Source organism: Carcharodon carcharias, chromosome 11 (genome assembly GCF_017639515.1).
Source record: "Carcharodon carcharias isolate sCarCar2 chromosome 11, sCarCar2.pri, whole genome shotgun sequence".
Lineage (NCBI taxonomy): Eukaryota > Metazoa > Chordata > Chondrichthyes > Lamniformes > Lamnidae > Carcharodon > Carcharodon carcharias.
In genome coordinates this window covers 5,995,944-6,010,906 of record NC_054477.1, presented here as the reverse complement: position 1 = coordinate 6,010,906, position 14,963 = coordinate 5,995,944, and the positions used below count along the sequence as shown (strand labels likewise).

Here is a 14,963-nt window from a genome sequence, read left to right as displayed (position 1 = left end):
ATCAAATGATTTTTTAAAAAATCATTTATGGGAGGTGGGCGTCACTGGCTGGGCCAGCATTTTTTGCCCATCCCTAATTGTCCTTGAGAAGATGATAGTGAGCTGCCTCCTTGAACTGCTTGCAGTCCATGTGGTGTAGGTAAACCCACAGTGCTGTTAGGGAGGGGGTTCCAGGGTTTGGACCCAGCAACAGTGAAGGAACGGTGATATATTTCCTAGTCAGGAAGGTGAGTGATTTGGAGGGGAACTTGCAGGTGGTAGTGTTCCCACGTATCTGCTGCCTATGTCCTAGATGGTAGTGGTAGTGGGTTTGGAAGGTGCTGCTAAAGGAGCCTTGGTGAAGTTTCTGCGTCTTGTAGATGGTACACACTGCTACACCATTCGTCAGTGGTGGATGGAGTGGATGGTTGTGGAATGGGTGCCAATCAAGCGGGCTGCTTTGTCCTGGTTGGCGTCAAGCCTCATTAGTGTTGTTAAGGCTGCACTCATCCAGACTTGTGCTTTATGGATGGTGGACAGGTTTTGGAGAGTCAGAAAGTGAGTTACTTGTCGCAGGATTCCTAGACCCTGACCTGCTGTTGTAGCCACAGTATTTATATGGCTAATCCAATTCAGCTTCTGGTCGATGGTAACCACCACCCCCAGGATGTTGTTAGTGGAGGATTCAGCGATGGTAATGCCATTGAATGATTTTCCACCCTCTTCTCTTCCAGGCTCCTTCAGGCAGTAAAACAGCAAGCAAAGGAAACAGCTTCAGCAACTTTTTCCTGAAAGCCAGTGCTAGTAAGTAAAATCCATTGGCAGCCATGTCTTCAGTTGCCTGGGCTCAGCTGTGGAATTTCCTCCCCAAACCTGTCTGATTCACTTTTTTAGATGTTTAAAATTGACCTTATTGACCAAGCTTTTGGGCATTATGTTTCCATATGTGGCTTGGTGTCAAATTTTGTTCTGATAATTGCTCCTGTGAAGACATTTTTCTACATTTTACAATACAAATGCACGTTTTTATTGTAGCAAATTATAGACTGTCCCTGTGTGTTCCAGAGACAGTTTTTTGCTAATTCCTCCTGATGGATGGACTGCAGTGGTTCAGGAAAGTGGCTCACCCCCCACCTTCTGAAGGGAAATTAGGGATGGGCAGTAAATGCTGCCTCACCAGCAATGCCCACGTCATGTGAAAGAGTAAAAAGAATCTTCACATCACTCCTTGCACCATGCAGATGAACTGCTTACTTTGCATACTTGAAGTTCTCTTTTCTGTTAGATAATTTTTTGATCATCTATGTAAAGAGTTGCATTCATGCAAACACCTTATCATGTCTCTTACATAGCTGAGTGCTGTGCATTGGAGCACAGCAGCTATTATGTAAGGAAATATAAATCCTTTTTCAAAAAGTAGGTGGTGCCGCTTGTCAGTACCTAGAACTAAATCTTCTTCAAAATCCACAGAGAAAGGTTCACCCCCATCCAACCGAGCCACCAAGGAAGAAGACCCTCCGACCAAACCCGTTGCGGAATCCCCAGAGAAAGTGGAGACCCCTGAGGTGGGACAGTATAATGTGAAACCTGCTTCAGAGAAAGGGGGAGATGAAGAAAGCGAGGTTGCAGCACAGAAGCCACAAGCCGAGGCACAGAAGGAGAAAACCCTGGCAAAGAATGAAGCGGTAGACAAGCAGCAAAAAGACAGACCGAGGTTGGTGCAGCGTATAGGTAGGCGTGTGTGTTGTGTGGGGGTGAGAGGGCAAATGGGTTGCTAGGCTGGGTGTCAACTGTGGCTCCTTAGTTTATCACCCTTGCATCCGAGTCAGAACTTCAAAGCCCACTCCAGAGACCTGAGCACAGGAGATGTCCTGATGCTGTGAAAGGTGCTATCTAAATGCGAACTGTTTCTTTCTTTTAATCTCTTATATAACTGCTGCCTTTTCTAGTTCCAGGAGAATAATATGGATAATGCAGAAAGTTAGGGTACAGCTACAGCAAGCAGTTAGGAAGGCAAATAGCATGTTGGCCGTTATTGCAAGGAAATTGGAGTACAGGTCTTTGGTGAGATCACATCTGGAGTACTGTCTGCCGTTTTGGTCTCCATATATAAGGAAGGAAATACTTGCACTGGAGGCAGTACAGCGAAGGTTTATTAAATTTGTCCCTGGGATGAGGGCCCTGTCTTGTGATGAGAGCCTGAGTAAACTGAGTCTATATTTTCTGGGGTTTACAAGAATGATCGGCAATCTCATTGAAACTTAGAAAAATGTGAGAGGGCTTGACAGGGTAGGCGCTGAGATTTTTTTTCCCCTGGCTGGGGAATCTAAAGCACAGGGGCACAGTCTCAGGAAAAGAGGCTGATCGTTTTGGACTGAGATGAGGAAATATTACTTCACTCAAACGGTTGTGAATCTTTGGATTTCTCTACCCGAGCTGGCTGTGGATGCTCCATTGTTGAATACATTTAAGGCCGGTATGGACAGATTTTTGGCCTCCCAGGGAACCAAGGGATATTGGGAGCACGCGTGAAAGTTGAAACCCAATATTAGCCATGACTGTTGGTGGAACAGGCTCGAGGGCCCGCATGGTCTACTCCTGCCCCTATTTCTTACGTTCTTGTGATAGCAGCTTGCATTTAAATAGCACCTTTAATGTGATTGAGCACACACCAAAGTAGCTGTAAACTTTTCATTTTATCCGTTTAAAAACTATCAGAAACCGCGGACTAATTTAAAATATATCTTCCTCCTCCAACACCACTTTTCCCTGGACAGCAGCCAGAAAACCAAACGTAATGCAACATTGGCCAGTCAAGGGGAGGAGCCTTGTAACAAACGACGGAGGAGGATCAGACAGCCTCAGTCAGACAGTAGCGATGACGAAGGTGAGGTATAAGCTTGTAATTTTGTTTTAATCCTTTCTGTGCCAGGGGATAAGTTTTTTTTTATTTTAAAAAAAACATGAATGATTCTTGCTCATTTTTAATTTTTGAGATGGGTACCAATCCAGAAACAGCCATTACCACTGTGGCATCTGTTAGGATGAATACTCACCAACCCATCTAAATTAGGGAAAATTACGCCCTGGGAAAATTTGAATTTTGTAAGTAGTACTTAAATTATTATATTTTTTAAAAGCTCTGCTCTCATGAACAACTCTGAACTCAGTCACCACCAGCCTTGGTAACTGCTGGTCTACCTTGGGGATCTTGGTGCTGCTTTCAGCTCGCCTTGTGCGCTCCCCTCCTGTGCGAGACAGCCAGCAAGCCTTACACTGCCCCCACTTCTGACTTGCACCAACACGCCTCTGGTCGCTGGCCGTTAGCTTACTGTTGACTCCATGGAACCCTGGGTTGTGGGTTGCTCACCCATAAAGCCAGCCCTACTCACTAAGCACATTATTTTGTGGACCCCTAGAGCATCTCTACGGACCCCAGTTTGAGAACTACTGATCTATAGAATGCACTGCAGTAGTGTGAGCCTGTTTCAGCTGCTCCTCCCTCCCCTGCGACCTTCACTTCCAAGATGAGCAGCGATGTCATGGGAACACCATCACCTCCCGAGTCGCAAACCATTCGGACTTGGTCACATGCTGCGGTCCCTTCATTGTTGTTGGGTGAAAGCCCTGGGCAGTATTGTGAGAGCCCCATCACCACAGGGTTTGCAGTGATTGAAAAAGGTGGCCCATCATCCATCTGCTCCAGTGAAACTAGGAATGAGTGATCATGCCACCAACGCCCACATCTAGAGACCAGATTGATCAAGCAGACCGCTTATTGGCACCTGGTCATCTATTTTGGATACCTAAAGGATATTTATAAACCAAAAAATGTCATGAAGCCCAACAATTCCATGTCTTTTCATAGTTCAACTCTGGGTTTGCCAATTCAGTGCCATAACCACCATACCCATTTTAAGGTATGTTCTTTAACAGCAATATAGAATTAAATTGGGTGGCCTGTCCAAAGAGCTGGCGTAGAGGACCTTGTTGAAGTTGAGTCTATTGGGTTTTGGTGAGGGGCAGAGGAAGAATTGGGGGGAGAAGGTATGAATGAGAAATGTTGACAAGAGGGAGGGAAGTGATCTTGGGCAATGGGTATCGGATGCAGAGTTAAAAGCTAAGCTGTGCCTTGAGAAGGGTGCCCAAGGTTTCATACAGCTCAGAGTGTGCTGTTGATGGCAAGGGTTTAGAGTTTTCAGAGATTGGGGGGTGTGGGAGGCAGGGAAGAAGGTTTTGGTTTGGCCTGCGTCCAGTTTGAACAATTATGATCATAACTCAATATCAGATTTATTCTGTTTTTTATCTTGAGCAGTTTGGGGTTGTTCTCCCTGTCACTCAGTTTCTTTCTTTTCTGTTCCAGTAATCCCAGACTCTCCTGAAGCTTTTGATATAAAGACTCCATCACCACCCCCTGAAGAGCCAGTCAAGGAAGAAGATAGGTCACCTCAGTGCCTTTCAGATGTTGAGGTTAAGCCAACGTGTTGGGAAAGTGCAGACAGAGCTGAGGTACTGGGCAGTTTCTCCAGCATGAAGCCTTTATCAACAAAAATTATTCAGCTGGTTTATGCAGAGAATAATTTGCAGCAAAATGGTACAAAGAATGTTCTAGCACAGAGCTGTGGCAATTCTCTGGATGTGAAAGGAACAAAGCAAGCTACTGTAGTGAAATCAGTCTTTAAGCATGCACCTGGGGACTTCTCCTGTTGATTTGAATGACTCATTCTGGTTTTGTACCATTAAGAATGGTTCATCTTTGCCAATTTTAAAACCACAATCTGCAAAACTAAATTGAATTTATATAGCACCGTTAACTCAGGAAATCATTTCACGGCACTTCATAGGACTGTAATCGAACAAAATTTGACGCCAAGCCACAAGGTGATTGACAAAGAGCTAGGTTTTAAGGAGTGTCTTAACAGAGCAAATTAGAGAGGAAATTCATTCGCAGGATGTGGCCATTGCTGGCTAGACCATTATTTATTGTCCATCCCTATTACCCTTGAGGTGGTGGGGTTGAGCCATCTTCTTGAATACAACTGGGTTGTTTGCTAGGCCATTTCAGAGGGCATTTTAGAGTTAACCACACTATTGTGGGTCTGGAGTCATATGTAGGCCAGACCAGATAAGGATGGCAGATTTCCTTCCCTAAAGGAAACAAGATAGGTTTTAAACAATCTGATAGTTTTGTTGTCATCATTACTGAGACTAGCTTTATATTCCAGATTTTATTTAATTAACTGAATTTAAATTGCTCAGCCGCCGTGGTTTGATTTGAACTCATGTTTCTGAATTATTAGTCCAGGCATCTGGATTACTAGTCCAGTCATTTGAGTTTAGCAGTCTATAGCCGAGGTAGCTGAAGGCACAGCCACTAAGGCAGAGCAATGAAAACCCTGGGTGGGCAAGAGTCATAATTGGAAGAGTGTAGTGATCTTGGAGGGTGGTAGGGTTGGAATTGGTTACAGTGATGGCAGAGGGTGGGAGGGGATAGTATTGGGAAGATGGTGTGCTGAGGTCAAGGAGGGATTTGAAAACCGGGATGAAAATTTTAACTATGAGCATTACCGGACCGGGAGCCAGAGGCCATTTGACCAATCAGATCTGCAGTAGAACAATCCACTAAGTCTGCTGTCCTGCTCTTTTCCCTGTATCTGCTTCGTGTAGTTGGCTGCTACTCTTAATAAAAGATATGATGCTTTCAACGTTTATGTACCTATGAGAAAAGGCCATTGAGCTCGTGTCTGTTCGACTTACTCTTTAATTCACCCCCATGTGCCAACCATCCCTTCCTACCCCCTCCCATTCCAACTTCGTGGGAAGGGCAAAAAACCCAGAGAAATCAATCTAATAACTTCATAAAGGTTTAGGAACAGTCTCATCCACCTACTCCAGAATCGTGAGAAAAGTAAATATCCAAACTTGTATTCACCACACCCCCACCTTTCCTGGGCACTTTGTCAGGCTGCATGGTGCCTTCTATTCTACCCAGTTCCATTACCATGACCACAAGTGCTTTCACTCGAATGTGGCCCATATCTCTCTCATAATCAATACCCAAATCAAAATAATCAAAATCTGAATCACATCCCCTCTAAATGAGAACAGACCTGAGGCATATCTTAATCAGCCCTCAGGCTGATCTGCACCCCATGACTGTAGCCTGTTGGAAAGCTCAACTAAGTTTTTTAAAGTATTGCTCAACTCCTTGCTGCACTCCACCACATCAGGAAATCTAATTTTCTTTCACAGCTCTTGTGCCCCTTATCCAGTTAGTGTTTTAATGACCAGTGGAGCCAACAGAGATCACGGTGGGTGGCAATTGGCTCAAGGTGGGTAAATTGTTGTAATGTCAACATGCCCTTTACAAATAGTGAAGACTGTGTTTGTCTTGTGTGGAGGATTTTTTTCCTCTATTCTTTCATGGGATGTGACCATCACTGGCAAGGATGGCATTTGTTGCCCATCCCTAAATGCCCTTGAACCGAGTGGCAGAGACAGGGAATGGGGAAATAATTAAGTGAGGATGTCTGGGGCTGGGAAGAGGGAAATACTTGAGAGCCTTTCACAGAATCATAGAATGACACATCACAGCAGGTGGTTATTCAGCCCATTATGTTGTCTGTGCCCAGCTCTTTCTAAAGCTATCCAGTGAATCCTGGCCCTATAAATTGTTTTCCATTGTTTATCCGATTCTCTTTTGAGAGTTACTATTGAATCTGTTTTAGCCACCCTGCCAGGCAGTGATTATCATATGTCGCTGTGCTTAAAAAAAAATTATACCCCCTCATGTCACTTTTTTTTTTGGGCCAATCACTTTAAATTTGTGTCCACTGGTTATTGACCCTTTTGCTGCTGGAAATAGTTTTTGTGGGATGTGTTGAGGCGCCAGATGTAACATAAGGTGCAAAAGGGCTAATATTCCAAAAGCAGGAAATACACATCTGGTTGGTCTGACGTCATCTGGATTGGGAGAGATGGGTCAATGTTATAGCCTCACCTTATCTTGCTCTACTTCCCCCCCCCCCCCCACCCCCAAACCCCCAGAAGGCAGTGGGAGTGAAACGGAGGAAACGACGACGAGTTCTCAAATCCAAGACCTTTCTGGATGAAGATGGCGCTATGGGTAAGATTTACCAATTGCTGCAAGGTTCCTCATCTCTATACGATTTGCTCAGTCATTTTTTATGGGATGTGGGCTTCGCTGGCTGGGCCAGCATTTATTGTCCATCCCTAACTGCCCTTGAGAAGGTGTGTGGTGAGCTGCCTTCTTGAACCGCTGCAGTCCATGTGGTGTAGGTACACCTACAGTGCTGTTAGGGAGGGAGTTCAAGGATTTTGACCCAGCAACAGTGAAGGAACGGCCGATATATTTCCAAGTCTGGATGGTGATGGAGAAGCCATGGAGGTGGGGGGGGGGTCCTCCTGATGGAGAGGCCATGGGTGGAGGGGGGGAACCGCCTAGGAGTTGCCATGGGGGAGGGGTCCTCCTGATGGAGAAGGTTAGGGGGTTCAAAGTGGAGAGGGTATGGGGTCTGAAACTCAACTCAAGAGTGAAGAGGATGCTGAGTCTTTGTTTAGTCTGTGATGGTGGCCAGGGAGGGGAATAGAATCTTTGGCAAGAGCATTGAGTTGTGGGAGTTGGTGGTGGATGCAAAGCAATGACTTAGACCATTCTAGCATTTCACTGGAGGAGCTTGCGGCTTATCCAGGGCTGGATGTTGGACACACACAGTGGAGGGGTTGAGGGAGGGTGTAGAATTGGGTGTTGTTAATATGCCTGTAGAACCTGACCCATTGTCCACTGATGCTGTTGAAATTCATGCAAACTAAGTTTAAAATATATTCCCCAATGTATGACTATGACAATGTTCTCCATTTGTTTCCCACACCCCCCCCAATCCCCCACCCTGTCCTATATCAGTGACCGAAAAGGTTTACCAGAGTGAGTCGTGCACTGACAGCGAGAGCGAATTTGCAGCCAAGCAACAAGAGTCGAAAAATCTCTCGGGGCCCAAAGCAGCCGGCATGAAGAGCATGGCAGGCGGCAAAGACCATCCAAAGGAGCAGAAGGAGAAGAAAGCAGCAGCCTCCAACAGGGCAGGCAAGCAGGCATCCATCATGGGATTCTTCAAAAAGGCCACCTAGTTCCAGCTTTCATCATGTTGACCCAGGCTCTCTCACCCAGTATATCATGTGCATCATCAATCATCGTGGACAGACATTGAGAACTAAATGGGAGTTCAGAACAGCTAACCGTAGACACTCAATGTACTTAAAATATAAATTAATGGTGAACGGTCTAAAGGAAACTTGGTGCTGGACAAATCAAATGTTTGGGAAAGGTCACCTTAGACCAAGAGATGCAGTTCACATACTCGAATCAGAGTGAAGTTACCTCTAGAGACTGTTTAACATTGCACATTTAAACATCACGTATTGTCAGGAGTCTATTCTCCCTCACTTTTCCGAGAGTAATCTTCAAACTTTGTTCTATACCCTTCTTCTTGGTCGCTCACAGGGGTGATACCTACTATCTAGACTCTTTTCAAATAGCGTTTCAAATGCAAATCTGAGTATGCATGATAGCTACAGAACTATGGTGTTGAGCTTTAACCATCTCACTGGCTGAGTCTGTTTCAGCTGAAAATGTTAAAGTTTGTTTCCTTCTCTCCTGGTTTCAAAGTGCAGTTGGTTTCGTAAAAGAAAAAAGTAGTGCCTGCTTGTGAAATGTTTCAGTAGGGTTGAAGTCTCTTCATTCAGGAGGATAAGCTTCTTTACTTTGCATGCTGCCTGGGGCTCTGTGCTGTTACATGTGTTACTGATGTACTTTACTGCCTTACACATTGTTTTGTATCATTCGTGGAATATCCTCAATAGCCCTGTAAAGTCTTAGAAGCAGGTCATGGGACTGCTTTTAAGAATCATTTCAGGAACGTTCCTCCTCCTCCTCCCCAAGTTTGACACTGGGTACAGACTCACAGTCACACAATGACCCATGTCTATCTTCCTCCTCTGTGTGAGCAGGGGTAGTGAATGTCTACAGATTGTAAAGGGCATCACAGTGTTGTGCATTTTGGACAAATCACTGGGCAGTGAGTGCAAGTGCAGACACGGTTGATTTAATTTCATTTCCCTTCATTAGGCACTAAGGCCACCCCACTTACTGCCCCAGGTAATAAGTTAACAACGACACACACACCCCCCCCCCCCCGATCAAATGCTGAGGTTCAACCTAGTCTGTACAACTCCCGTGTCAGCACCAGATGGTTACATTTATCTATTGAGATCCCCTCCAAGCGAGCTATAAGAAATGTTTTCAAATACATATTGACTGTATTCAGATAATTGCAGACAATTCTCAATCACGAGAGGTTGTTAAGTTTGAGTCCTCATCTTGGTACACTTAGCTGCCTGAATTAGAGCAATTCATCCTGACTCTCAACCATGTCTGTGCATTCCAGCGCTGGGATGGGATACAGTGGACTGGTATTGATCACCAACTCTGCTGTTGTCTCAGCAGCCAAGAAGCGACAATGGGAATTGTGAAAACTGGATGTGGCCCCAAGGAGCGGGGTGCATATCTGTAAATGAGCAGTTCTTGGGGTTATTTCCATTTTTTTCTTATTTATCATATTTCTCCGGGGCTAGGTGTAGACTGAGGGTGCCCAAACTTTGAGATGATCCAAGCATCTAGTGAAATTCGTGCAAATAACCAGCCTTGCATGGATCTGGGATACCTGTCCCTCCCCTCACCAGTCTGTCACCAGACAGATATAGCTATGGGCGTGCGACTTTAAGAATTCATTTCATTTGTATTTTAGGCTTTGTAAACAGAACTGGGCTAGCTGGGGGTTGGGTGGAGGGGGTGGTTGTTGTCGGGTTGAGTTGGGAGAATGTTCAAGATTTTTGAATAGCCCTATGAACCATTTTCTGTTTAAAATTTACGATATGTGAATAAAAGTTATTTTTAAATAAACCCACTAAAGTTATCCAGTGTAAACTGGTGCAGCTAAGGTTCTTCACTCCAAAGCACATGTGTTTTGATATACTTATTGTAATGCAGTGTCAGCCTAGATGCTGTTCAAGTCCCTGGAAATGGGTCTTGATCCCAATAGATTGCCCTGGTCTAATTGACCAACCATATCCTACGTGACCGCAGCTGTGCCAACTCTCATCCCTCCTTATTCTGTACTACTGCTGAACCTCTTGTCACCTCCCACCTCAATTTTACCAATGATTCCCCAAGGTTTATGTTGCATATATTCAAACTCATCCAAAACTCTGGCACCTGCATCATAAACTCACTGTAACTCTGGTAAAGCTCAAGTCCTTGTTCTTGCCAGACACACAACAATTTCCTTTTGATCTGAAAATAACAAAAGCACAAAGGAAATGGATGCTGAGCCAAAGAATTAGGTTTTAGGAGAGGTAACTAAAAGCTTGGTTTCGGAGGGCACTTTTAAAGAGGGTCTTTAAAAGGAGTGGGAGGTGAAAGACAACTTTAGAGAGGGATTTCCTAAGTGTGGTTAAGGCACAGCGGCAAATGGAGAACTCATTTCAAAATCCCTGTATGGACTCGATGCTAACCTATTTCTGCAACCTTTAGTCCTAATATCTAGGTCCACTCTCCTCTGGAATACTGTGTATGCCCCTACGGTCCCCTTCACTGCTGCTGCCAAAGACTTCAGCCATCTTGTCCCTCACTGCCTCTCTCTTCACCTTCTTAAAAATGTCCTCCAAACTCACTTGTTTGATTTCATCTGCAGTTGGCTCCCCAAGCCTCCCAATCTCTGCTCTGCTGGACTAGCCCCTCTGTGAGGGGAAGCTTCGTTACCTTAAGGGTGTTGCATAAGTAATGTTGCCTTTGAGTTAAGGTGTAGGGTTCAATCCCTGACCTCTATAGAGTTTCCTGTTCATAGAACAATACAGCACAGAAGGGAGCTATTCAGCCCTCTTTTTATTCATTTGTGGAATGTGTGTCTCTGACAAGGCATCGTTTATGTCCCATCCCTAATTTTCTGAGATGATAGAGCTATGCAATTAGCTTCACTTCCCTGCTGTTTCTGCATCATCCTGCGATACTTTCCCGTCAAGTTTTTGTAATTTATTGAATTTACTTCCACCACCTTCTTTCATGGGATTTGGGCATCGTTGGCAAGGCCAGCATTTGTTGCCCATCCCTAATTTCCCTTGAGCTGAGTGGCTTACTAGGGCCATTGCAAAGATCAGTTAGAGTCAACCACATTGCTGTGGGTCTGGAGTTGCATGTAGACCAGGCAAGGATGACAGATTTCCTTTCCTAAAGGGTATTAGTGAACCAGATGGTTTATCACAACAATTGATAGTTTCATGACCACGATTACTGAGACTTGCTTCCAATTCCAGATTTTATTAATTGATTTTAAATTCCACCAGCTGTTGGGATGGGATTTGAACCCATGCCCTCCCACCTGGATTATTGGTCCAGTGTCATTACCACTACTCCACCGTCTTTCCCCTTCCTTCCTTTCTTATCTTTCCTTTAGTTCCTTTCCTATTCACCTTAAATCTGTATGTCCTGTTAACCAATCCTCCTGCCAATGGAAATAGTGTTGCTCTATTTACTCTCTTCCATAATTTTGAACAATTCCATTAAATCTCCCCTTAACCTGTGCTCATGATGGGCCGAAGGGCCTGTTTCTGTGCTATATAACACTGACTCCATCAGAACTATCCCATCTTCTCTAGTCTCTCCACTGACCCAAAGTCCATCATCCCTCATACCGTTCTGGTAAATCTCTGATCTCAACTGGAGAGCAGTATTATGTAACAATAAGTCTCTATGCCCTAGTTTAAGATTGGGAAATTCAGCCCAGGATCCTGCTGTCAATCATTGTCCCCTGTTAGAACATTATGCCTGTAGGGATTGGCTAGGGAGAAGATTGGTGTCATCTGTGATGCCTTTCCTGCCTAAGATTAAGGTTGAGGTCACATCCCAGATTCATTACCTTACAATTACAACTTGCGTTTTTATAGAGCCTTTCACTTGAAAAATATCCCAAAACAGGGAGTGTTATCAAACAAAATTTGAGACAGCCATAGGGCAGGTGACTAAAAGCTTGGTGAAGAGGTAGAGCATCTTAAAAGAGAGAGCATGGAGGGAATCCAGAGCTCGGTGAGCTGAAGATACTTCCTTGCCATGCAAACTCTCATGGCATTACCCTAACTATTGAACAAAAGCCCAACAAGGAATCATTACCTTCAGGACAGGTTACCTGAAGGAAACTTTCCAAACCCCAGCCCAAATATTTTGGCCAGTTTTAACACTTGCTGCCATGCTGGCAAAAGAGATTGGCTAGATCAACATGGTCTAGGCTTGGACCATGAGATTTTCTTGGTCTCTGGCTCGGCTACAAAGTTAGATTAAGGATGCCAGATAATAGCGAATCATCAACTCTTAACTGACTGCTTCCTAGTACCTGGACACTCTGAAACTCCTCACTTTACAACAATCTCCAGCTCCATAAATCTCCTTAATCCACACCCAGCCCAGCCTCAGCAACAATTTTTTAAAAATTCATTGACAGGATGTGGGTGTCATTTATAGGCCATCATTTATTGCCCATCCCTAAATTGTCCTTGGGAAGGTGGTGGTGAACCACCAACTGAGCAACTTGCTCAGCTATTTCAGATGGCAGTTAGGAGACAACCAAATTTCTGAGTCTGTAGTCACATAAGGCCACACCGAGTAAGGAGGGCAGTTTCTATCATTAAAGGGCATTATTGAACCAAAGGGGTTTTTATAACAATCTGGTAATTTCATGGTCACCGTCATTAATGTTGGCTTTTTCCTTCAAGATAACTTTAATAAACTGAATTTAAATTCTTCCAGCTATCATGGTAGGATTTGAACTCATATCTCTGGATTATTAGTCCAATATCTGGATTACTAGTCCAGTAACATAATCACCATACTACCATGGAAAAACTCAGCAGGTCTGGCAGCATTGGCGGAGAAGAAAAGAGTTGACGTTTCGAGTCCTCATGACCCTTCAACAGAACTTTTGTTTTGGATTTCCAGCACCGGCAGTTTTTTGTTTTTAACCATACTACCTTTCTTGGTTGATCTAGCTTAACTCCTCTTCAACAGTATCCAGTTATGGTACTGCCCTGCACTGTAGGCTCTTAGTTGTGTTTCACAAATTAATAAAACTCCCCCTTCATTCTGACAGTATAATGTTCCACTCCAGTGACATCATGAATAGGAGCATGGGGGGAGGTGAGGTGCGGTGGGGTGGGCTAGGGAGAGGGTGTGCCACTGTGGCTGGAGTAAAATGTAGTGAAAAGCTGTTCCAGGGCATCTGCCCCTAGGCTGCATTTATCCAACGTTTCCGGGTGGAAACACGAGTTGGAGAAGAGCCGTGAGTGCGTAGATACAGTCCTTGTATGGCCAAGGTCTTATCAGAAGATTCAGAGACAGATACTCAACAACAGCAACTTGCCTTCACGCGGTGCGTTTAATGTAGAGAAACATCTCGCAGATGTTGCTGGGAGGTGGGGTGGGTGCATAAGGGAAAACGGACACCGAGGCAAGGAAAAGGGTTATTAGGATGGGTGACCAAAAGCTTGGTTAAAGAGTACAGTATTCAAACGCCTCTCAAAAGAGAGAGCGAGAGGTTTAGGAAGGGTAGATCATGGGTGAGCTGAGTGGAGGGTGTAAGCAACAGGCTCATGTCAGGGAGTTATTGGGGCTGGGGAGGGTTGTTGAATTAAAGGAGACTGTGGAATTTGGGGTGGTGGGTTGGGGTTTGGCGGGGCAGGGGAGTTGGTGGTTGGTGATGGCAGGATTTAAATGCAAATGGTCTAGGAGAAAATTTAAGTGATTGGTGAGTGGGACTTCAGCTTTCATCCTTGTTGTATTTCTTATGCCACATTTACTAGATTCATTCAGAGGTCATTTGTAATGTGGGTTATAGACCAAATGATTACGCTTAGTTAATGTCAGTGTTGCTTTGGGTCAGATTCAATATTGGGTTCTGAAAGATTTTTTCAATTGTGTGTTTGTTTAAACAAGTTATTTCTTTATAATATTGCGGATCCTGGAGATCTGACATAAAAACAGAAAGCGCTGGAAAAACTCAGCAGGTCTGAAGAGTCACATTGGATTTGAAACGTTAGTTCTGTTTGTCTCTCCATAGATGCTGCCTGACCTGCTGAGCTTTTCCAGCTCTTTTTATTTCAGATTTCCAGCATCTGTAGTATTTTGCTTTTATTTTAGAGTCAGGATTAGAGCTGGTTTTGTTCGATAAACTAATTAGAGCCAGGTTACAAACCTGATTAATGTAGATTAGAGCAGAATTACAGCAGGTTAGAGCCGGGTTCCAGGTTAGAGGAGGGATCAGAGTTAGAAAGGGTCACATTCCAACTAGTTGGAGAAAGGATCAGTTAGTTTGCGTAGATTAGAGGTTAGTTGGTGTTAGGTTACAAAAGGAACCAGCGAGTTAGAGTAGGTTAGGAATTAGTTGAAGATGAGAATTTTGTAAACTGGGGATATGTTAGGTTAGAGAAAGGACCAGCTAGTTAGAATAGATTAAGAGGTAGTTAGGTTAGAGAACAGCTTGTGAGAGTAGAGTAGGGGTTAGTTAGAGAAGGGAATAGCTAATTGGAGTAGAATGGGACTAGTTAGATTGGTTTAGGAGTTAGAGTTGGTTAGAGAAGAGACCAACTAGTTAGAGTAGATTAAGAGGTAGTTAGGTTAGAGAAGAGAACAGCTAGTTAGAGAAGAGTAGGGGTTAGTTAGAGAAGGGAATAGCTAATTGGAGTAGAATGGGACTAGTTAGATTGGTTTAGGAGTTAGAGTTGGTTAGAGAAGAGACCAACTAGTTAGAGTAGATTACAAGGTAGTTAGGTGAGAGAAGAGAACAGCTAGTTAGAGAAGAGTAGGGGTTAGTTAGAGAAGGGAATAGCTAATTGGAGTAGAATGGGACTAGTTAGATTGGTTT

General features: G+C 44.2%; 1 protein-coding gene across 4 annotated transcripts in view; it reads left to right on the top strand.

Annotated features, from left to right (window-relative positions):
- pold3 (polymerase (DNA-directed), delta 3, accessory subunit) overlaps positions 1-9,958 on the top strand; it is a 34,998-nt gene extending 25,040 nt beyond the window's left edge. For 3 of the 4 annotated variants that reach the window (XM_041199925.1, XM_041199927.1, XM_041199929.1), the window contains 6 exons: positions 714-783; positions 1,450-1,693; positions 2,757-2,866; positions 4,343-4,488; positions 7,027-7,105; positions 7,904-9,958. In XM_041199925.1, coding sequence (XP_041055859.1) covers positions 714-783; positions 1,450-1,693; positions 2,757-2,866; positions 4,343-4,488; positions 7,027-7,105; positions 7,904-8,127 — 873 coding nt within the window. In that variant the 3' untranslated portion in view covers positions 8,128-9,958. The remainder of the gene's footprint in view (positions 1-713; positions 784-1,449; positions 1,694-2,756; positions 2,867-4,342; positions 4,489-7,026; positions 7,106-7,903) is intronic. The other variant, XM_041199926.1, reaches the window with a different exon arrangement.
- The last annotated feature ends 5,005 nt before the right edge of the window (positions 9,959-14,963 follow it).